Genomic DNA, 23,119 nt, shown 5'->3' on the forward strand with positions numbered 1-23,119 from the left:
TGGGAGAAACATAAAAATAAATAAAATGCTCCGAAGAAGCGAAACCGATTATTGAACAACTTCGTCTACGTCACCCTCACGCAAGGACGCCTTCAGATTTTTTTCCCCTTTAAAAGAAAAAAACACTCATTCACAAATCATGACATAATGTTTTTAAATGAAATGCATATTTATAAAATTTATTTTTTAAAAGCGTGATTCATTTTGTATGCGCGATCTTATGACGAAAGAGGAAACGGAAGTACATCGACGTCTACGGCCAAATGATGTGCAGCTGCGTTTCTCCGAGACTTGGTGGACGATTGAACACATTAGAGAGGAATATTGTTTTATAATTACAGTTGGAATACTCGGCGTATTTGGTATGTCTAAAATATGACACCCATATTCATTAAGAATTGTTATTTTACAAGTCACGTTGTTCGGTAGATATTATCGCTGAAGCTAAACGGTGACAAAAACGGACAAAATGTCAGTTTTTCCGAAAATATCTCTGAGGCCGGACGTCGCCGATTACTTGAAGGGAGTTTTCCTCAACAAAGAGGTATGTTTTTATATAAATTGCTCATTTTGTGTCACGGTACTGGAAGAAAACATGATTATCCCAATGGAGTATCGTTTGACGATATAACGTGGGGGGGGGTCTTTATGGGATTATGGAAACAAAAGTAGTGAGAGTGCGGAAAAATTAAATTTGTATGCCTTGTAAGTTAAATTTTGATATTAGGAGGATGCTATATGTGACGACTTCAACGTACAAAAAAAAAAAAACATCCGTAGGCTTATTTTAAACATCTAATTTTTTTGATTTATTTTTTTATTCTGCCTTTTTTTTGTAACGACTTGAAACTGTCTTTTGTCGGCAGCTGTTGGCGTCTGTTGGCCATCAAGAAGCCGAGCGCCATTTCCAGACGCTCCTCACCTGCCTGTCGCACCCGCCGTCTTACACCTGCGTCCGGACCAGCGTCCACCTGGCGCCCCTCGAAGAGATCCGGCGCGAGCTGGCCGACGAGCTCAAGAAGGTGAAATCGCTTTCCTTTCATTTATTCATTTTTTTTTTTGCAAATCAGTCATCAGTATTTATGTCGTGTTTCCGTTTTTTTTTTTTTTTTCTGTAGCAAACGTGCGGATGGGAGGAGGAGCCGAAGATGGTCCCGCATCCCAGCGTCCCGGATGTGCTGCTGATCCCTGTGGTCGGTCCAAGGTACAAATAAAACGAAGAAAAAAAAGTTTCCTTATCATAAAAATGATTTTTTTCAGATGTATATCCTGCAATGTTGACTTCATTTTCTTTTCCCAGACTTGTTGAGCAGCTCGGCAACGACGCCGAGGTGGTGGTGGGGGCGCAGTGCGCCCACGCCGTGCTCAGGGGCGCTGACGTCTTCGCCCCCGGGATTCTATCCTGTCCCAAGTGTAAATACCCGTCTAGTGGATTTGCAAAAATACTGCATGCCTCAAAAGTCTAAACAAAACTAGCGAGGAAGTCGGATGATAAGTAAAACGGTACTCAAAGGTCAAACAAAATCTGCTGCTCAAGCCTCATGATACCTCATGATACTAAAACATTGTGATATTTTCCCCAGACATGAAGGCGGGCGACGCGGTGTCGGTGTACTCCGACGTGGAGGGGAAGTGCACCCGGGGGGCGTTCGGCTTCCGCGGGAGCAAAATATTTGTGGGCAACGGCGTGGCCCGCAGGGACCGCGCCGGGATTTTCGGCGCGGGAGAAACCGTCAGGTAGCGAGACAGGTTTGAAATGAAATGCGACATGTTTTCAAGTTTTTTTTTTTGTCATCGCCGGCTGTCAGACTTTTTATGTTTGGCATCGTGGAAAAAAAGCTAAAGAAAAAAAATGCTTATGTACATTGACAATTTTTGACGCGATGATGGTGTGAAATTGCTCATTTTGCATTCCCAGGGGTGTCGGCGTGCGTATGACGGAGCCCCTTTACAGGAGTCCCTCCTTTGATGGAGTCTTACCTCGCCTGGCCTTCTTACAGGTAAACACGAAAAATAATTTTTCGATGTTGCTTGACAATCACTTACGGTAGTTGTGAAACTCTTCTCCGAATGCAACTGCATGGCTGGGTTGTACTGCCCCCCAGCGGCCACACGTGGCAAGCCACAATATGTGGGGAAAAAGAAAAATCTTTTTTTTTTGAAAACATGTCAGTAAATGTATAATAAATATGGAAAATAATGAATTAAAAAAATGTGTGTATATGTATGTATGTATGTTTATGTATGTGTGTGTGTGTGTGTATATGTGTATGTATATATATATATATATTATATATATGTCAGGGATGAGAATTTTCCCAAATTTCTGACTTTTTCAGACCAAAATGACAATTCTCGAGGTAAGCGCAAATCCGTTGAGAAAATTTCAAGGGTATCGTGCGCCTCCGAGCTGCAAGTTCAGCTTAGCGCTAGCACAAGCGCGACTATCATATGCCGTTGTAACTTGCTCGGTAGTGTAAATATTTAAACATTCAAAGTCGTTTGCGGCAGATTACTCGATTGGACAACAGAGTTATACACGATCCAATCGTGTTCGTGGTTAACCGAGTTTCACCATTGCCATGTACATGTGTACTCGGTTCTCAGAAATCCCAGTGGAACTTGTTAGTTAGCCAAGTAATGGCGGGTGGGACTTAGATAGCGCCAACTGAGCGACGGCGTGTTCAAAGTTTGGCGAAAGTGTTGGGGGAAAAAAAGGATGAAGATCGAGCGAGGATGCTGGAATCAAAAACTGTTTGAGACGGGCATGGCTTGAAAAAAGTGTAACCGTGCAGATAGGACCGAAAATGGTATCAACATGTCAAACCGAACACATCCAAAAAGTGGACCGATATTTATATCAAATTTCTCAATGCACTTTTTCCTCCCGGCCGTCCCCTGGAGATGTTTGACATCATCCTGGACGAGAACCAAGCCGGAAGATGCCTGTGATAATATAAATCCCATATGATAATGATAAATAATCCTGTGTCCCGTAATAAATAATTTCATCTAAGTCAGCTTTTGGAGACTCCAAATTCTGCAGTAATGTTCGCCGTTTGTGCTAGAACCTTCCGTCTGTGGTGGTGGGCCACGTCCTGGGTCCTCGCCCCGGAGAGCGCGTCCTGGACATGTGCGCCGCGCCGGGGGGGAAGACGTGCCACATCGCTGCCCTCATGGAGGATCGGGTCCGTGGCAAGATGGCACCTGCCGCCTCATCTTTCGTTCACGGGGAAATCATTTTATTTTCCTTTTTGGTCAGGGCGAGGTGGTGGCCTTGGACAAGATCCGAAACAAGATGGAGCTGATTCGCCGGAACGCTGAAACGTTGCAGCTGCGCAGCGTGGCGGCGTTTTGCTTCAACAGCACCAAAGTCGTGAGCGACGACGGCGACTGCGGCGCAGAAGGTGACGATTATTATATTATTATTATTATATTATGAAGGTCACCACGCTTCCACGCATTCCGAACCCGGGGTGTCTTAATGCCGCCTCTGTCATGTGGGAATTTTTGGAGCCCTCAGTACTAATCCAAAATTCACGATGTGTGTGTGTATATATATGTGTATATTCACAATTAATATTTATCATTACATGAGGAAAAACAAAACAACTTATCGTGGTGACACAACTTAAGTTAACGTTTACTCCTAAACTAAACAGAAGAGGAACGTTTGCGAGCTTCATAAAGAAATTCGATATGGCACTTTTGTAACAAAAATGTGAGCACAAACGGTGCGGCAAACTACTAAGACTGCCGTTTACTTAGCAGTTTTGTCTTCATTATACTGGCCCTGGTGGGGGGATGAATTAATCATGATGCACACACTTTAAATGTTTACAATCAATTTCATTCAGTTCTTAGTATGTTTTTTTTTGTATAAAATATATAATTTAGTTTACTTATTTTGAACACGTTGGATAGGCTACATGGTAACAAAACTTAAATTTGTAATTGAGGGCGAGCACTTGGGAGGGCGTTTCTGACCCCCCTGCGCTGTTCTCCAGGGCCGCCCTTCCCTCCCGAGAGCTTCGACCGGGTGCTGCTGGACGCCCCCTGCAGCGGCCTCGGCCAGAGGCCCAACTTGGCGAGCGCCTGGACTCTGAAGGAGGTCTGCTCCTACCCGCCCCTGCAAAAAAGCCTCTTCCGTGCCGTACGTGTGCACTACCATTTCTCACCGCTAGAGAGCAGTAGAGTCACGGTTGCTGTCGGACATAAAACATAATCCGCTGCCAGCGTTTGAATAATATCGTCGAAATAAATCAGCCAGTTTATCCTTACGAGGGTCGCGGGTGCAAGCGCCACACAAGCGGTGTCGGGACCGAACCCGGGTCCTCAGAACTGTGAGGCTGACGCTTTACCGGCTGAGCCGCCGTGCCACCCCAAAAAAAATACATTGACTGTATGTGAGAGTCACTTTGTCGTATTTCATCTCTTAAGAGTCAATTACATACCTGATCGTTTTGGAAAAAAAAAAATGGATTATCCGATCCATTGATAGCAATTTTTGGTGTCAAATATGAGTGACATTTTTTTTCCCACTCATTCAAACGATAACCAGTTCAATGATGTGCGTATGGCACAACCCTTTATCCACCGATATAATCGTGAGCATCGCGTTCATCTGATAAAAATGATTAATAATACTCAAAGTGTGACTCGAATGAAGATATGCGTTTGGTACTTTCAGGCTGTGCGCGCGTTAAAGCGCGGCGGCGTCCTGGTGTACAGCACGTGTACGGTGACGCTGGCCGAGAACGAGGAGCAGGTGGCCTGGGCCCTGCGGACCTTCCCCGGACTCGCGCTGCTGCCTCAGGTCAGAAGAACCAAAAAAAAACCGCATACCGGGACACGTTATTGATTCTCTGGCTTCTCCAGGAGCCTCGCGTGGGGGCCGAGGGCATGCCGGGCGCGGGGCTGTCCCCGGAGCAGCTGGGCCTCCTCCAGAGGTTCCGACCCGAGCTGAGCCGGGGGCCCGACGGCGACACCATCGGATTCTTCATCGCCAAGTTCCGGAAAAACTGACCCGAAAGGCTGAAAACGCCATTGCGCAGTCAACGAAAATGGACACTTTGGTGTACGTCACATGGGCAAGTACAGAGTTGAGTTTAAAAGTTTACGCACTCGTTTGAATGGCAAATTTTTGTAATCTACAAATATCAGACCGAGAAAAACAATTGTCATTAATGTGAACCATATACTTATTTTCAAGGAGATGGGAACTTCCTTAAATCTCAGCATTTTCAGCTCCATTCCTGGCTTTAAGTTTGGACAGGACTCGTTTTATAATATATCATCTCCCCGCACTTTTTAAGAGTTTGGGCTTCAAAAATGCCGTCGTGTCACGTCGACGACAAACGCCGAGGCGGAAGGCGAGTGCGGCGGAGGCGTTGCCGTGCCGACGGCGGCTCCCCCTCCCCGGCGTGCGCGCGCAGACCGGGAAGCGGCGAGGTCACGAGAGGTATTAAGAATTTATTGCAGCCGGTGAAAATGGGGGTTATTGCATGCTCAAGGATCATTTATGGATGTTTGTCTAGCTGGCGCCGTTCCCGGGAAAACCGACCCGCTCGGAGCCTATTTTAGACTCGTCCCCTTTTTGGTAGTGACGTTGCCACGGCAACGGCCCCGCGAGCCTACCTCAATTTTTCAGTAGTGTTTTTAAGAGCGAGGGGGGAGAAGAAGAAGAAGAAGATGACAAAACTATTTATAGCTGTGCCAGCCTGGGTGTTTTTCAAGGAGGGGTGCAACTATTTCCAAGCGTCGCCAGACTTTGATACACATTGAAAAACTGTAGACGGGGAGCACATCTCGATACATGAACAAAGTCATGCTTTTTTTTTTTATCAAATATGCATATTTGTGAACATTCATGCATATCCATGAGGATCTATGCATAGATACACACGTGGATAGAAAGTGGGTAGAAAGTCCGCGCACCCCTGTTCACGTGCCAGGTTTTTTTTTTTTTTCAATATGAAATAATAACCAATAGCTTTGTATTAATTTGTCCTGATTTCTGTACAATTCAATTGAGTCAGGAGGGGAAGTGCAAATAAAGTAAAGATGTTTTGGACAGGTTATAGGCCACATTAAAGGTGGGGAAAGTTTTTTTTATATATATATATGTATTAAAAAAAAGCTGGCACTTGTAGAGGGGTGTGTAGAGTTTTTCTACCCACTGTATGCTCGTATCTACATCATAGAACCGCTGCCATCGAGAAAACGGGAGGAAGTGGACATAAATAGGATGCTGTGGTCAGGAGGTGTAGCGGCTCGGGGGGGGGGGGGGTAGTAAAAAACCGGTCTACTGGGGGATGTACGCGTCCCGGGCCCACTCGCCCACGTCGGCTCTTTTTTTGGGCTCCCTGTCGTGATGGTGGTTGTTGTCGCGCGCGGGCCTTTGTTGGTGTTGCTTGTTGCGCTCATTGTGGTCCTGCTCGCATTCCTTGGAGCGGTGATGGTGGTGGTGGTGGTGGTGGTGGCGATGATGGTGGTTGTAGTCCCGGTGGGGTTGCGGGGGCTCCCCTAAGTCGTCGTCGTCCTCCTCCTCCTCGTCTTCCCGGTCGGCTTCCTGCTGCTGGAGGAGCTGAGCGTGAGGCTCCACGCAGGCGGCGTCCTTGGTCTCCCGGCTCTCGGGGCTCTCCGAGTCCAGAGTCTCTTGCCGGCCGAGGCCCCTGTTCCGGTGATGGTGGTGGTGGTGATGTCGGTGGTGGTGGTGGTGGTGATTGTTGTTGTTGTGGTGGTGCTCAGTCCTGGCGGAAGAAGAGCGGTGCGGGGCGCGAGGCGGCCCTCTGCTGGACGACTCAGTTCGCAGGGGCCGCTCCTCCTCCTCCTCCTCCTCCTCCTCGTCCTCGTCGTCGTCGTCGTCGTCCTCGTCGGCCCGGTCCCGGTCCCGGTCCTGGCTCTGGCTCCGATGATGGCGGCGGTGGTGGTGGTGGCGGCGGCGGTCCTCTCGGGATCCCTTCCTCTCGATTAACGCCTTTTCAGCTCGATGCTCCGTACCGCCTCCCTGTTGCGGAACGCAAGGAAATACGAGCCAACAGATGTCACATGTGGCGCCTTGATAGATACATATTTTGGGGGGTGTCACGTAATTCCTACGATCTGCCGTTTAGCACCTGCACGCCGGAGGAGGACGAGGAGGGCAGGGCGGGGGCGGGCGGCGGGTCCGGGGCGTCGCCGCTGTCGGGGTGGGTGCTCTTCCAGTAGGCCTCCAGGTAGTCGGCCATGTGCTCGCAGGCGTCCTCCAGCTGGTTCTCGTCCAGGATGATGTCAAACATCTCCTGGAAGGAGACGGGAGGAAAAAACGCAATCAGAAATATGAAACGATCATCGCAAAAAGTGCCGTCTTGCGACGGTGACTCACGGGCGGGCACTGCGCCAGCTTGTCGGCCGCCACCATCTGGACGTTGAGGTGCTTGGCCTGAGACTTGCCCCGCGACTTGATGAGCCTCTGCAGCACCTGAGGGCGACACAGTGGGTTGATTGCACGGCCAGAAAAAACAAACAAACACAAACCAAACTATCGAAATATTTCTAGTGTTAGATTTAAATGTGGATTAGCTGGTAACGCGTTGGCCTCGCAGTTCTGAGGACCCGGGTTCGATCCCAGACCTGCCTGGGTTTCCTCCCACACCCCAAAAACATTATCTGCCCTGCGATTGGCCGGCGACCGGATCAGGGTGTACCCCCGCCTCCTGCCCGCTGGCAGCTGGGATGGGCTCCGGCACGCCCCGTGACCCTCGTGAGGATAAGCGGTGAAGAAAACGGATGGATGGAAGATCACATGAGATCAAATATCTCCCGTGGCCTTTTCACCATTCTGACTTTTTTTTTTGCGCGCCGCTCTCACCTTGGGGGAGGTGATCTTGACGTAGACAATAATGGGGGCCAGGGACGTCTTGCCCAGCTGCGACGGGTGGTTGATGGTGTCGGCGTCCAGGATGACCAGCTGCAGCGTCCGCGCCAGCTCGAAGATGCGCTCCCTCTCTCGCTGGACCTCGGCTAAAAAAAGGGAACCACTAAATATTTCAAGGGCGCTCGCGGAAGAAGGAAGGCAGCTCAGACTGAATGAGGGTCCGTTACACAACCCCCCCCCCCCCCCCAGCGCTTTGCGCTCAGGCTACGTCGACACTTGTGATGTTGCTGCCAAATGAGCGCGACTCGCTTGTTGTTGTCAACACGCGAGGGGGCGGGGGGGGGGGGGGGCGAGAGACGTTAGCCAACTTGAATTTCTTTGGCGTCGGGCGCAATCTTCACATGTGAAATTAATCGACAGGCATTATAATAACTGCCTTGAAAACAAACAAGCGGCGGCCTTGAGCCGTCAGACTATATGACTGAATACTGTGACTGAGTTGTACAAAAATTAAAAATGTAAAAATTATTTGTACGGCCTCGCATGTGTAAAAATTCACGATAAATGTTTCTCTTTATAATATCTAATGGCAACAACTAGATTTCCTTGATGATTTGTTTGCAGTAAAATCAAAACATGTTGCAACATTTTCAGAGCGCGTATCTCATCTTTCCTTTTTCCTCACGTCATCGTGATAATACCGTGAACCAGCATCATTGCGGTCATGATAACTTTTCACGTCACGTGCATTATGGACTCACCCAAGTTGGAGCGCGTGTTGGAGCGCTCGATGATGGCGTGCTTGCTGGGATGGTTCAGGACGGAGCGCTTGGCGAGCGAGATGTCCGCCGTCACGCGAGTGATGGATATTCTGCGGGCACCGGACGAGACCGCGAGGTGAGACGAGGCCCCGAGACAAATGAGCCCATCGCTTTTCTTTAGTGTCACATAATGTACGTGGAATTCCACGGAATACCCAAACAGATTTAACCCTCTCTTTGATTATGTAAATGTTTGACGCCGCTGCACACGTAGCGCCAATAAAGCTGATGTTCACTGTGACAAAGTAAATAAATATAAAATAAATTGTAAATATGATTTTATGCATCAATTTAATTTACCGTAATTTCCGGCCTACAAGCCGCAACTTTTTTTCCCCCCCACATGCTTTCAACCCTGCGGTTTTTGCGGCGATGTGGCTAATTTGTGCATTTTTTTCTAATGGCCGCAAGGGGGCGGTTGAGCGGAAAAGGTAAAGAGTGAGACCGGGGGAATATATGTGCCGAGGAAGTGACTTTTACCGGCCCTGTTAGCGCTGTGCTAGCGTGTTGCTGCTGCGTTACTGGCGTGTCTCAGTGATATTTACCAGTAAGTTTTATTTTAACCGGCCCCGTTAGTGTTAGCGCTAGCTTTAGCGCGGCCGTTACCTCGCCTGCGGTGTATCAAATGAATAACTGCCAATAAATGCCGAGATGGATCTTCTGCCTCGACGAGTACGCGAACGCGACTGCGGCACGAAATACAGCCCGCGAGTGTGCGTGCGGGTTGCTTGCCTCAGATGAGTCCACGTTGAGAGAAAGAAAGAGAAACGAGCCCACGATGGCCTATTAAGGACATGCCTGCCTATTTCAAGCAGCGACACACTGGTGTCTCCCCGGGCCGACTTGTTACTTATTCCCCGGGGGGGGGGGGGGGGGGGGGGGGCTTCGGCCTTCAGCGGGGGAGGAATGCGGAAGGAAGCGGGATGAGAACCTACCGTCCCTCAAATCGGTGCTTCAGAAAGTCAAACAGTGCTTTTTGCATCATGTCGGTCACCTGTAAGCAGAGGGGAAAAAAAAAAAAAAAAAAAAATCAGATTAAATGATCCCAATTTTTTTTTTTTTTTTTTTAAATCCCTGAATAAAACATTTCCATGCATTTTTCTTTTGTGATTTTTTTCTTTTTTTCCCCCAAAATCAACTCTCTCTCGCTCTTATGTACGGTTTACTAATTTTGGATGCTCTGAACTTTGAGAGCCAAAAACGTACAAAGCACAAGGTGCTCTCAAATCATCATTACATGCATTTGTCTTTTGTTTTTTTTTTTTTGTTTTTTTTCAATAAATCACAACTTCAGGACCTGCTCAAAACAATATACAATAATAATAATAATAATATATAAAACAATATACTCATGGGATTTCACCCGTTTAAATGGCAGTTTTATGATTAGAATGATTGTGTTTTTCAAATTACGTGAATTATATTCCACACAGGAAATAGTTTTTGGGTGTTGGATATGTCAGAGATGAATTACTGCATTAATATTTTTGTGTGGTTCTAAATACTCTCGCCGAACCAAGGCCAAAGGACAGAGAAAAGAATGCACGACGAGCGCTCGAACGCACCTCGTAGCCCTTGAGTGACGGTCCCACCAGAACTACGGGTCGCATGGAAGGCACAACATCGTACGGGGGGATGTGCTCCGTCTGTACGGAGGAAGCATACGGGTGGAAAACGGGCAAATACAAGGCATCACATACAGCAATAATTGAAAAAATACAGCACTGGAGCATTCTGGATCACGGTGTGAAACCTCAGTGTATGTAACAAACTCAGAGGGTTATTACGTGTACATTTCATTTTCACCTTCTAAATGTCTGACGGTATCGGACAAGACTCTGGACGTCGTCTCCAACTTAGCGTCGAGCAATGCTTAGCTCGACCGCCAACGTGGCGACGTCAACAAAAGTCACGCGATTTGATGATGTTTTTGTATTCACGGCACCAATCAGACTTTCGTGAGGTGCACCTTAATTGAACAGCAAAATGTCAAATGTTCCGTTAGCCGTTTTTGCGTTCATTCAACTTGCTGCCGAAATGTGCTCTACAAATAAACTCGATGCTTTGGAGGGGAAAAAAAAAAGTCACGTAACTACGATACACTGAGCTCTCACAACAACAGGTGAGCACTTGGCCGTCAAGCATGCCGGCAGGGTTTGGCGTGAGAGCGGACAGAGGAAGGAGGCCGAGTCAGTGCGCGGGCACAACTTACCGACTTCTGCTTCTGCTTGGCTGCGGTGAGCAGAGAGAGAGGAAAAAGTTCAGCGGCGGCAGCGGAAGGAAACGTGCGTGCTCACGGTTGCTCGGCAGAGGACGAGAAAAAGCGGCCATTCGCCGAGCGGGGGAACTCGAAAGAGGGAGGGCCTCCGGTTTACCTTCTTAAAAAAGGCCATTCGTTTCTCTTTTGCTAAGGGGGACGTGACAGAGTTCGCGGCGGACCGGGGGGAGCGCAGGATGACCGGCGGCGGCTCGTTGTCGTCCGGGTCTAAGCCTGTGGCGTCTATGTCAACGGCTGTCGACGGTGGCCAAGAATTATTGGGACAAATAAAAACGGAACGTCAGCGGGCCCGCGCGGGATCCTTACCGGACGACGGAGGGGTTGACTTGCGGGAGTTGGAAACCACGTCACCGAGACTCGACGAAGAGTTTGCTCCCAGTTTGCTGAAAACACACGGAGAGGAGTTTGTGTCAAATAACATTAAAAAGAAAAAAAAAAAAATGGCGTGCGGGATGCATGGATGTCCAACAAACTGAATTTTCACAGATTTTTTTTTTTTTTTTTACCTGGAATGGAACCTGCCCTGTTTGGCTCTCTGCTCCTGGAGGACTCGAGCGTTCTCCAGCTTCACCGGGCTGGGAATGAAACCGATCTCGCAGCCTTCCTTCACCAGACGGCCTATCCACCAGTCATTGTTGAATTTCTACCGGGAAAAAGTACCGCAAAGACCTTCAGCCGTCTGCTTGAGCGAGGGGAGGGGAAAGGTCGCGTCGCCGTCGGGGTTTTCTCACCTCCTTGACGTGGAGGAAGTCTTTGGCCTCGAAGGACAGCGCCATCCCGGGCACGGGGACATCGTCCTCGTGACTGGGGCTGTAGCTGACGTTTGTGCGCACGGCGAACGCGACGGGCTTTGTCTGAAACGGAACGTCAGAAGATCAGAAAAAGCAAACGCGTTAACTCTAATTACAATCCTGTCCTGGATTTTGAAGAGAGCAACCGGGGTCAGATGAGAAGTGAAATTAAATCGACAAGATCTTGGAAGTTCGGATTTTCTTTTGGCACGTAGAAGAAACGCACAATCTGGGTCAACCACATTTCAGCGCATGTTGGACCGCGGCAGACGTCGCAACAGGACGAACGCTGCGTTCCAGAAACCCGCAAAGTCGGAAAATTCTGACCTCTGACGGGGGGAAAAGTGCCGTTGACTACCGCTCAAAAGTCCGTTTTCTTCTCGTGACCCAGACTTAAGGTCGGGGTGGTGCAGTTACTCACCTACATTTTTATTGGAAATGTGAAAATAAACCGTAACCGAGTACATGTAACTCATACAGGTGGTAAATGTGGAAAGTACCTGTTTAAGCCACCAATAAAAATGTTTTGCGTAATTGAAGATCATCATCATCATTCTGTGCATTGCCAAGGCAGAGCGTTCTCGGTCACGTGACGACACGTGAAGGTAACGCGAGGTATGGGAAAAAATTGGTGCGCTTCAACGCGCCGCCCAATTGTACCTCCGCAACGCCGGCGCTCATTAGGGACGCCATATTGGCTGCAGTTGGTGGTGGGGTGTTGAGGGGGCGAGTGAGACAGATCGCAGGGAGGGAAAGAAAAGATGAGATAAAATTGAAATGAATGCATGGAAAGCACATTTGCATGTTGACATATGTTTCTATTTATGTTCTGGGAGACGTCAGGATGTAAATAATGAACATTGACAATCTATCTACTCGGACAATAACAGAGACTCTGCTCTGTTGCTCTGCCGTAGCGACTGAAAATGTCGCGGAACTGACATCCCCATAAAAATGTTTAAAATTGTCTATCATGATCACCATTTTGAAAAATGCAGTGGAAATGCTCAGGTCCACGGGAACTCTCCACTCACAACCCAGGCAAATTGTCGTTTTTCCCAGACACGCAAAGCACGTCTCCCGGTCGAGATCCATCACAACAACAGACTTCTTTGAGACCAATCTCTTTTTTTCCTTTTTGCTTACTTACTCCTGAGCACAAAGGACAAACAAGACCACCGAGTTGAAACTTTGAGTGCTAATACTGTGCAAGGTACACGTCAAAATCAACAAGGCCTCCGTTGTGCGCGAAATAACTTGAGTGGGCGACAAACGATAGCGCGCCGTCTTTTGTCTGCATTCATTGTTGCCGCGAGCAAAAGCATCTGAAGTGAGAAAGCGTCACGGCCGGCTGGATGGTTTTCAACCCGCCACCATGCGCGGCTTTTGGTTTACCAAATTGTGAGATCATTTGCACGTGTATGATCACTTAGCGTATCTCAGCAAACAGTCACACCTTTATCATTGAATATGTCAAGTTTTGTTGAATTAACTTTTACTCCATTTCCATTCATTTCAATGGTACGAAAAAAAAAAAAAAAAAACAACCTTCCAGTTAAGGCCCATGAAAGGCCACAAACAGCAGAGAGCAAAAAAAATAAAATAAAAAAATAAACACACCGAGCGAAAGATTATATCAAAAGTCGTCATCTGCCCATAAACAATCCCGAGCTGGAGCGTCTGCACTTCCTCTGACCTGGGCCCGACTGGTTCTCCGGAACCCCCCGAAGGACCCCCGATAAGCGAGCGTCGCTCATTTTTACAACTCATCCATCCCATGGCTTGTCAATAGAAAAATGTTGGGGTTTTTTTTTTTTTTTTTTTTTTCAAAATTTAACTCAAATATGAGAGGGTGGACACTGGAAAGTAAGGAGGAGACCCTTGACTGTTATTCCAGTGTGTTTGTTTACAAGCTACTAAAATTATTAGATAATTGTGACCGCAGAGCACATCTTGTAAATCGTGAGGCTGCACGAAAAAAAACAAACAATTCCCAAACAATTCCATCGACTCCATTTTGGTACGGATACAAGGTAGTTATTAAGATATGCACACTAACCACATAATATTTTGGCCCGAGTGAATGTCTTCACTGCGTCAAAAATACAACTGGTGGAATTTTACGTCTTGGGTAGAATCAGAGGCAGCGTGTGAGTACGGACCGTTCCGAAATGATCGGACAGCGGCGTGAAGTCGTCTGAGAAGCGTCAGGCGGCGGACGTTACCTTGGCCTTGTCAAGCTGAGCCTGAGCCTGCCTCTCTGCCTCTCTGCGCACTGCCTCCTTGTCCTCCTCCAGAGACACATCAGAGTCTGATGGACGGCTGGTGTAGGAATCGGCCGAACCCTGCGGACGCATAAAGCCCACTTTTTGAAAAATAGATACGACACCTTTTTTTTTTTTTTTTGCTTTGAATATTCTCAGTCTATGCTTGAGATACAAAGACTCATATATATATATATATATATATAAAACTTTTGTTGAACTTGTACTTGAACTAACTCATTCAATGCCATTGACAAGTTTTGAAGTCTGAGTCAATGAGTTAATGGTGAAATCAAAAAAATAAAGAGAAAAATAAAATGCCAGAAAAACAGGAAAAATACATTTTGTATATATATATATATATATATATATATATATATATACACACACACACACACACACAATTAAGAAAAAATAATAAAGCACCTGAAATAGAGCATTTGCAACATAAAGACTTAATTTCATTTGATCTAATACATAGCATTATAAAGCTATATATATATATATTATAAGCTATAAGGCATTTCAAAAGATGCTGCCCAGACAAAATTATTTGTAACAGAAAATAATAGAAACAGTACCTGAAAGAGAACCAAAAAAAATATGCTACTTAAAAATGAATACAGTATGAAAAAAAATTAAAAATAACTGATCAAATGAAATACATGGGATGGAAGAAAATTCATTAATCAAAGCAAAGAAAGGAGAAGTGCCTTCATATAAATTTAACTAAAAAAAAAAATAATGAATAAAAAATGATAAAGCACTATATAAGTAAGGATAGAGTTGCTGTCTATTCCCTAAAATGTCTCTAAATGAATATAATGCAATAAAATTAACCATTGAAAGAGTAAAAAAAAGAAATATATATCTAAAAAGCCTGAACGGATTCAACAAAGCATGTTAATGTTGCTTAAACCTGTATAATATTAATTTCAATACAAACCCACCCCCACACATCTGTCAGCAAGAGTACACGTAAAAGGAGTCGACAATGAGTAGACGTTGTTTTGGTCACGAGCGTGCGGCTGGTCTGCAGCCGTACGCAACTTTGGCCCCCCCGCACGCTGGCTTTTCATTCATCCCACTGCGCCACCACAACAACGCTTGCCCCCCCCCCTGAGTTAAAAATAGCTTCCCTCGCGCACGCCGCTTCATTAAAATTACCCAACCGTCGCTTGCGCATCACGGCGGATCGCTCCCTCGTCTACGTTACCTGATTTAGGGGATGACGGCGCTGTTGTGATTACGCAAGGGTGCCGGTATATGTGCAAAAAAAAAAAAAAACCTTGCCAGACTTTGTTGTGCCGCATTGAGAAACTCAAACGAGGCGGAATGTCAACATGCTGCTCACTTGTTTCAAGCGGTATGAGACCCACGGTTTAGCACCTAGTACACGCCGTGCAGGTTCACGTCATTGAATGAAAACCTCAAACAAGTGCACGCGTGTGCACACGCCCAAAATGAGGGAAAACAACTGTGCAGACGTCAACATAGTGCAACAACAATAATAATTGAACGCATGTCTGCAAACCCCGCCAAGGTTGAACCATCACGCTCAACCTGCGTGGGCAAACGTAGCATCTCCCGTCTGTTTGGGATGCCCGCTTCCGATCGGGGCTCATTGGCATGTACGATTTTGCATATTTCAGGCGTATCTTGGGAGCGATCTTGGTACTCACTTGTACCAACCAAACTCCAAAACTCCTGACTACCAGGCAGACAGTCCGACCGGCCATTAAGCTACTCGCACACTTCAGTCTCACCTGAACCTAATATTTTTGGAACGTGCATGCACTAGAAGCCGGAGTATCGGGAGAAAATCCAAAACTCTGCACCGAAAGGCCTGCGCCAAAATTTAAACCTAGCAAGTCCAAATTCTCAGACAGAATGGCTCACCAAAAATTCAACCGCGCTACCATCCCTTGGACCAATCGACCCTTCAAGGACTTAAACGAGACTTGTTCGCCGTCCAAGTTTGCATGAAGATTTTGAGAAATCAGGTAAACATTTGAAACATTATGAGGCGTGACAACTTCTCCCTGGCACCGCATCCCGTAGGCTTCGTACCATCAAACCATCGGGAGCACGCAAGACGGTAAACAACTTTTCCAAACGTGTGCTTACGTAGACATCGGAGCTCTTGACGCGACCTCCCTTGGCTCGTTTCAGCAAGCGGATCCAGGTGGCCTTCATCAGCCACGCCGGTCATTCAGTGTCCTGAGCCGCTAGCGCTGCACTCGGGAGTACACACTCGAACCTGCGCCGCCGTGGTCAACTTGCTGCACTGGCTACAGGTAGAAATAACGTTGGCGCTACATGAACGGCGGCTGCCTTGGAACACCTCGCTCTGGAACGCAGCTTTCATTTGGGTTTTGCCGCAGCTCCGGCGAGCCCCGCTGCTCGACGAGGAAATCCGCAGGAGCCGCCTGCCCCGCGCATGTTTTCCCTCGGTCTCCTCAGACGGCTGCAGCAGGTGCCGACTCCCAAGATGAATCGGGTGGCAGCGATGTGCCGCATCCGCCCATCTTCTCCTCGTCCTCCGTTGCCACTTCACATGCGAGCAAGCTCAAGCGTCCCGACTCTCCTCCTTGGCGCTAATGAAGCCTCGCAGGTGCCGCCACCCTGACGCAAGCTCTTGCTGCTCTCTGCGTTTGTCACAAGCTCGCCTGTGCTATTTCAGTGATTCTGCCTCTCTGTCTCTGTCCACCCCTCCTCCTCCATCTCCGTCACTCCCCCACATTTTTTCCCCTCAGTTACCCCCTAAACATTGCATCCACCTGCTCGCAATGCGGGGCTCCGGCTAGGCTGCACAACAACGCCTCGTGCACGCACGTCTTCACGCGTGGTGCTCGCTACAATACGTGATGGAGACTTGACCGTGTCTAAATTGACATACTACACACACATCAGTGTGTGTAGTAAGATGATTGCTTAATGGCATCGACAAGGTCAAAAACAGCCCCAACTAAAGGGGGTGTTGATTTCGGCACTGTTCCCTTTGCTGTGCGTTGTTTATTTTTTGCCTCATCTTTTGTAAACATGGTCAAAACAGGCTCACTTTTCAGAAAGTGGTACCATTCACTATGCTTGCGTGGGGCGGGGCTAGACATAATGCTATTTGCTGATTGGTCGACAAAAAAATGAATAATAATGAGTAACTCATTGAGAGTGGATACATGTGAATCTCAATTGAATAGACCCTGGAGGAACACAGTCCAGATTTTAGGTCCAGAAAATAGAGTCTGATTGGAACTCAAAACGGCCCAAAGTCCGTTACTTCAGGAAATGGCCGGCGTTATTTACCGGCGGGACTGGTACCATCTTCCTTTGTTGTTTTTCCTCACGCCCTTTACTACGGCATCGAAAGTACCGCCAAGACACTACCGTGGCACAACAACTTTCTCCCACCAGCACGCCATGGTGACCCCACCTCCCAAGTACCTGCCATCACGGCATTTTCAACCCGGTCTAGGACAATCACAGCACTGTTCTAAGGTTAAGGAAGTTTTCTCACATTTATTTAAAATAATTTTAGCACTGGAGCTACTGGGTATTAAAAGGCTTTGTTTGAACATTTTTAACAAGATCCCTACTTACCCGTGTGACCTCTCAGTCTTATCTGAACTCTGTGACTACTGAATTAATTGACTTTTTGGTCCCTGTAGTACCGTCACACTTGCACATTCCCTCCATTTTCAAGAAGTTACATTCTTTTTTGTGTTACTGTTAGTTGCGGTCATGTCGGAGAACATGAAAAGACATCTTTATTTAAAACTCGAAGGTGCCTTGCGGAGCCACAAGAGATTCATACCGCGCCATCGCTAAGCCGCACAGGACGAATGAGCATAATTAGCGTGTTAATTAAAACATTCCTATCGCCATTTAGGAGTGGACAGAGTTAGACTTGTCTGAGAGAGGTTGCTAAAAATGTAACCACTGCTGCGCTGATGACGCATGTTGCTCCTGCTGACTGGTCGCAGGGTTATGCGAGTTCAGAGATCAACCGGTGTGGGAGAGCTGGCTGCTGGACCACAAAGTTGTGTCTTGTTTTCTTTTTGTTCTACGGGCAGTGTTTACTCCCCGAGGAGCCTTAATCCTACATGAAAGGCTGATGTGCTAATCAGCTTCGATGATCACAACCGATCAACATTCTGTTTTCACTCAGAGGCGTCAAAATGACACATCTAACACAAAAGTAAAACCTTGGAGGGTGGTGATACGAGATTCATACACAAGGTCTGATTAATCTATCAAAGAAGTAATTGAGGATCCACAATACAGGTGGTCCCAATTTTGAAGCACTACCATGACTTAAAAATGTAACGGCGGTTCCAACTATCCATCTGCTTTCTATAGCACTGGTCCTCTCCCTTAGAGAGCGGGTGAGAACCTCGGTCATCCGGGAGGGGCTCAGTGTCGAGCCGCTACTCCTCCACATTGAGGGGAGCCAGATGAGGTGGCCGGGCCATCCGATTCGGATGCCTCCCGGACGCCTCTTTGGTGAGGTGTTCCGGGCGTGTCCCACCGGAAAGAGACCCCGAGGACGACGCAGGACACGCTGGAGAGACTGTGACTCTCGGCTGGCTTGGGAAAGCCTCGGGATCCCTCCGGAAGAACTGGAAGAAGCGGCTGGGGAAAGAGAAGTCTGGGTATCCCTGCTGAAGCTACTTCCCCCGCGATCCGATCTGAATGACCGCAATGCGGTGCGGTGACTCGCCGATCATTCAGTTCGTGTCAAACAATTTGTTGGTTAGCTTCATGGTCAGATCTACACGATATGAAAGCTTCTGCGGTCACTTTTACCGCATCAAATGAATCAACATACTATTAAGCGGTGCAATCAAGTCAAAAATATAGGTGGAGTTGATGAGTTACTGACATGGACCTTGTCTCTTTCGATCAAGTCTAGACTGTATTGTCTTTGACTCAACTGGCCAAAGATCCATCTCTACTTTTTTGCATTCAAAATATATCCCATCATAAGCACTGATTTCTGTCATCTCCGGCAGGGATTTTCCAGCGCCTTCTATGCCTTCGCCCAAGAGGGAGGCACAGAGGATTGCATTTTCGAGAAAGTGACCTTCAACACTGCCGGCTTCCTTCTCAATGTGGAGAAAACGATATTTATATCTGGCAAATACAGTATCTTAAAATACTTTGTTGGATTTGAACCAACAAAAGCTTGTTTTACAGTGCGAAAGCGGGGATTTTTTATTTTTTGTTGTTGTTCTCTATAGCGGGACAGAATAAGGATCAGAACTGAAACACAGACTTTCTTCTTCGCAAATTATTCAAAGTAATTGTTGGGTTTTACTTTTTTTCTTCCACCGTTAAAATGATTCCAATCACACCTGTCTGTTTTGCAGCAGGAATGAAACTCAACCAGACATTTTGGGGAAAAACAGTTGCTCGAGGGGTCAAAAAAAGTCATTACCTTGGCAACACTGATGGTGATTTTGACTAGGTCCCCTCTGTTCGCAGTTTTGCTGCTCTACCGCTTTACCAAGGCTGCATTGAACTACGGAAACCGCAAAAACTGTTTTTCAGTTCAAACCTTTTCCAAATGAAGGAAAAAAAAAACCACTTCATGGCTTGTTCCTCATGTCAACAAAAACTTAATCTGCATTCTTAGAGAAGAAGAATTGTGTGCTTGGTGTTCTGTTCTTCTGACCGTCAAGAAAGAGGCCGACAATGGACAATGCGGCACGTGCGCTCGCGGGTTTGGGCCTCGTCGTGACGCATTCTGGGCTGCCTCTCCCTCCCCTGCCATCTGGCCATCACTGCCAACTCGCTCAAGTCATTGAAATGCTTGGCGCACAATGACAGCCAACTGCTACGCTCACTGCTTACTAATATTTGATATTAATTGAGCAAGCGGTGTGAAGCGTGTGTGCGCGTGTCCGCGTCTGTTTGCTGAGAAAACAACAAGACAATAAAAGAAGGGGCCAGGAGAACGAGTCCCAGAGTGGCCAAAAAAAAAAAAAAAAAAAAAAAAAGAATGTGGGCGCTACTGCACGGACATCAAGGTGACACTGACTGGGCCTGTGAAAAGTGTTTACCCAGCATTCCGAGTGCCAGCGCATTAAGTAAGTGCATCGTGCCATCGCCTTGATGGACTTGCTGCTTTTCAATCACGTGACAAGATGAGGACTGGCGAAACATGGGCGGGGCGAGACGAAGGGTCAGCGCAGGTATGCTCCAACGACTACTGTGGAGGGTTGGCGTTTAAAGCCAAAGTCAAGGCTCATTATTCATAAATTCCACTTTTCTCGTTGTTTCCCGTGGAACCGACCCCTAGCAATTCACTGAAAATTCATTTCATTTTGCAGTTTATAAAGCTCTTTCTGAAACGCCCTAAAATGCTACCAGATGTGGCCAAAGCCCTGTCTAAATAGGAAAGTAGTACACTACTGTAATTTGTGTCAAGGAAATGAGCTGAATTGAGAACTGAGAGCAAAGTTTGGTACCGATATGTTGGGAAGGAGATCGGTTTTGTTAGCAGACGTTACGGGAAGTCTTCGCCGCACGTCCACGTGCGCCAGCATTTATTTTTAGGTTAGGGTTTTTAGAACTTCTGGCTCCATATTATGGTCTAATCCCAGGCCGCTAATAAAAAAATTACCTGCGACTGGCGGCTGCTGTCCCTGAAGGGGGCGACGCGCTCATTAGCAGTCAATCCCCTCACTGCGAGGATCTTCTTTATCTAGCAGCTCGTTCTCTCGCCAGACACCGAGCGCTATAATAGGATGACGGCTGATAAAGAGGGTACAGTTGAGTGAGAGAGGCTGGCCTTTGGGGATGGGTGGGGGGGTGTCGACGCTTCTATTTCACGCAGCGTCATCAATATTCCGGCAGCTTTCTGGCGTACAAGGTGTAAGACGGCGAGGTGATTGATGAGCGCTGGCTGAGAGAGCCGAGCGAGCAGCGAGCTAACCATCTCCACTGAAACATAACATCCAACAAACGGGAGAGTCTTCGAGATTAATGCGTTCGGCCTCATTGAGTTTATTTCATGTGGACTGAATGAAGTGGGGGTGTGACGTCACGCGTCGCTTTAGTATTTTGCCAATCTTGCTTTTGGGCAATATCAAAACGTTCTTTATTGACCTCTTAAATGGGCTGTAAAGACGTGTAGTTAGATTCAAAATGTCATTTTACTCATTTCTATAAACATCTCAGTTTTCGTCAAAAAACTCAAAGGCTTTACTGTAAGTTAAATTTAAAAGAAGTATTAGTCCATGTATTTCAAAAATATACTGACATGTTATGAAAAAAGAATGGCCTTATCAAGCAAGTTCAAGCAATCAATCAAAATCAATCAAGCAAAACAATGAACCACCAGACTGGCACCCAGCCTGTACTTTAGCCTTTCTTTCTGATCTTTCTTTATTCATAAGCAAAGGTCAAAATGACGTATTCTTGGGTTAGTTTGATTTTGAGACAGTTGAGGTAGAAGAGGTTTGTGCTAGGAGAGCGGACTGCGTGTCACTGTGTGAAACCTGGTGTCCGAGGGAAAAGCTATTTAGTATTCCGAGCCCGATGCGGGTTGCGTCCTGCATCGCTACGTTACCAAAAGCCTTACACATCTACGCGTCTCGGCGCTAACACGCTCACAAGTCAACGCGCCAGCTAAGAAGATGCAGCATGTGCTTGCTTCACGACTGCATGCCTGCAGAGGTGACAAAAGTTCAGGCGTACCTTGAAAATCATCTTGGGGACAGACTTGATTTGAGTATTAAAAATAAGCACAACAATTCAAACGGAAACAGTTTAACAAAAGTTTGTAGCACGAGGACAAATTCCCAAGTAACAAGATCCACCTGGTTCTGTGTCCCTCTCTACATGACCTAAACTCGTTATTGTCCTCACTAATCCAAACTCAGTTCAGTACTGCTTTGGACAGAATGTACGCTACTCAGAAGCATACCTCGGTGCGCGAGTTAACTTTAAGCCAAACCGTGGGATAACGCCCCTTACAACGTGCCCCAATAACCTCCATTCTGCCAGAGTCCAAGCCCTTCCCCTCGCAAAGAGAGGAAGGAAGAAAGGCTCGGAAAAGCGTGGAAAGAAAAAAAAAAAAAAAGTTTCCTGAAACTCACCAAATCCGACTCCTCACTCGCCGAGTGAAACATGTCTACCGGTAGAGAAAAAAAAACCTGAAAAACTCTCAGTGGCTGCCCATCTCTGCTGCGCAGCACAGGAATTCCTCAGACTTCTTACGTCTGGATCCCCTCAAGAAAAGTGTGAGTCGGGCGAGGAGTTAAAAGTTTCTTTTGGACCCTCCTTTTGCCTACTTAGGAGGCACGCAGCGAGGACGAGCGTCTTTCCCACGCTGGGAGCACACTCCTTCCGAACGCCACAACTGTCCACCAGACCCAAAAAACAAGCCCACCCCCTCCCCCCTCCACCTCTTCCCTCCCCGATGTCTGTCCCTCCCACACTCACACATAGCGGGTAAGCAAGGAAGATCTTTGGCCAACAGGGCTGGCCTGAAAATTCCAGAAAGCAGCTGCAGCCGCTTTTTATGCTTGCGCGTGATTTACGCGAGTTCCATTTTGCCCACCAAGAGGCTACGGGTTGTTTCAACGAACGGCATCGCCTGAAAAATGTCGGTGAGACCCAGAAATCAGGAAGTCATTATCAGCACGACAACGTCGCAAAAGCTTCATCGCGCCTTTCGGGGTTGTTGGAACCAGACGCCGCTGAAAGTTGACATTTCTTTCAAGGCTAAACAAGAGCAGGGTTGTTACTAATAAAAATGTGACAAAATGTTATCCCTCATATCATAACTACAGAAGTAATTTTAACTGTCAAAATTAAAATAGTGATTTTTTATTTCATCTGTGAAGCTTCTCACTTATCCAGGTCTCAGCAATCAGCAAAGGTTGAATGGAGGCAATTGGAATTTCTTTTGGAAGAAGAAACTGGAAGTTCTTTTCCTTTTAAGGCACGTCATCTTATCTCCTCCATGTTCCTCTCCATCTCCATACGCCCTCGTGACATCTATCAACCTTCTCTTTGGTCTTCCTCCAGCTTTCTTGCCAGGCAGCTCCATCCTCATCGCCCTTTTACCGACATGTTCGAACTATCCAAGTCTGCTTTCT

At 47.1% G+C, this 23,119-nt stretch overlaps 2 protein-coding genes across 12 annotated transcripts in view; one reads left to right on the forward strand and one right to left on the reverse strand.

Annotated features, from left to right (window-relative positions):
• The first annotated feature begins 232 nt into the window (after positions 1–232).
• On the forward strand, positions 233–5,666 carry nsun6 (NOP2/Sun RNA methyltransferase 6). 4 transcript variants are annotated; one of them, XM_061804920.1, is made up of 12 exons: positions 233–362; positions 430–544; positions 867–1,022; positions 1,119–1,204; positions 1,301–1,413; positions 1,584–1,737; positions 1,919–2,000; positions 3,069–3,188; positions 3,263–3,407; positions 4,008–4,153; positions 4,691–4,816; positions 4,879–5,666. In XM_061804920.1, the coding sequence occupies exons 2-12, from the start codon at positions 470–472 to the stop codon at positions 5,023–5,025; spliced, it is 1,350 nt and encodes a 449-aa protein (XP_061660904.1). In that variant the 5' UTR covers positions 233–362; positions 430–469; the 3' UTR covers positions 5,026–5,666. The 4 variants fall into 4 exon arrangements, 3 of the variants coding, with proteins under 3 accessions (XP_061660904.1, XP_061660905.1, XP_061660906.1); XR_009792694.1 differs by having other exon boundaries at positions 247–544; positions 4,879–5,101; positions 5,316–5,666; XM_061804921.1 differs by having other exon boundaries at positions 247–544; positions 4,008–4,111.
• A 142-nt stretch (positions 5,667–5,808) lies between these two features.
• Positions 5,809–23,119, reverse strand: part of cacnb2a (calcium channel, voltage-dependent, beta 2a) — a 37,379-nt gene continuing 20,068 nt past the window's right edge. For 2 of the 8 annotated variants that reach the window (XM_061804909.1, XM_061804907.1), the window contains exons 3-14: positions 13,974–14,093; positions 11,689–11,811; positions 11,464–11,600; positions 11,264–11,340; positions 11,055–11,191; positions 10,245–10,325; positions 9,615–9,673; positions 8,620–8,729; positions 7,853–8,004; positions 7,367–7,462; positions 7,119–7,283; positions 5,809–7,009 (exon numbers count right to left, since the gene is read on the reverse strand). In XM_061804909.1, coding sequence (XP_061660893.1) covers positions 6,305–7,009; positions 7,119–7,283; positions 7,367–7,462; positions 7,853–8,004; positions 8,620–8,729; positions 9,615–9,673; positions 10,245–10,325; positions 11,055–11,191; positions 11,264–11,340; positions 11,464–11,600; positions 11,689–11,811; positions 13,974–14,093 — 1,962 coding nt within the window. In that variant the 3' untranslated portion in view covers positions 5,809–6,304. Of the gene's footprint in view, positions 7,010–7,118; positions 7,284–7,366; positions 7,463–7,852; positions 8,005–8,619; positions 8,730–9,614; positions 9,674–10,244; positions 10,326–10,891; positions 10,912–11,054; positions 11,192–11,263; positions 11,341–11,463; positions 11,601–11,688; positions 11,812–13,973; positions 14,094–16,139; positions 16,399–22,114; positions 22,379–23,119 lie in introns of those variants that run through there. The other 6 variants (XM_061804912.1, XM_061804916.1, XM_061804913.1 and 3 more) reach the window with 6 other exon arrangements.

Source organism: Syngnathoides biaculeatus, chromosome 19 (genome assembly GCF_019802595.1).
Source record: "Syngnathoides biaculeatus isolate LvHL_M chromosome 19, ASM1980259v1, whole genome shotgun sequence".
In the NCBI taxonomy this organism is placed as follows: Eukaryota; Metazoa; Chordata; class Actinopteri; order Syngnathiformes; family Syngnathidae; genus Syngnathoides; species Syngnathoides biaculeatus.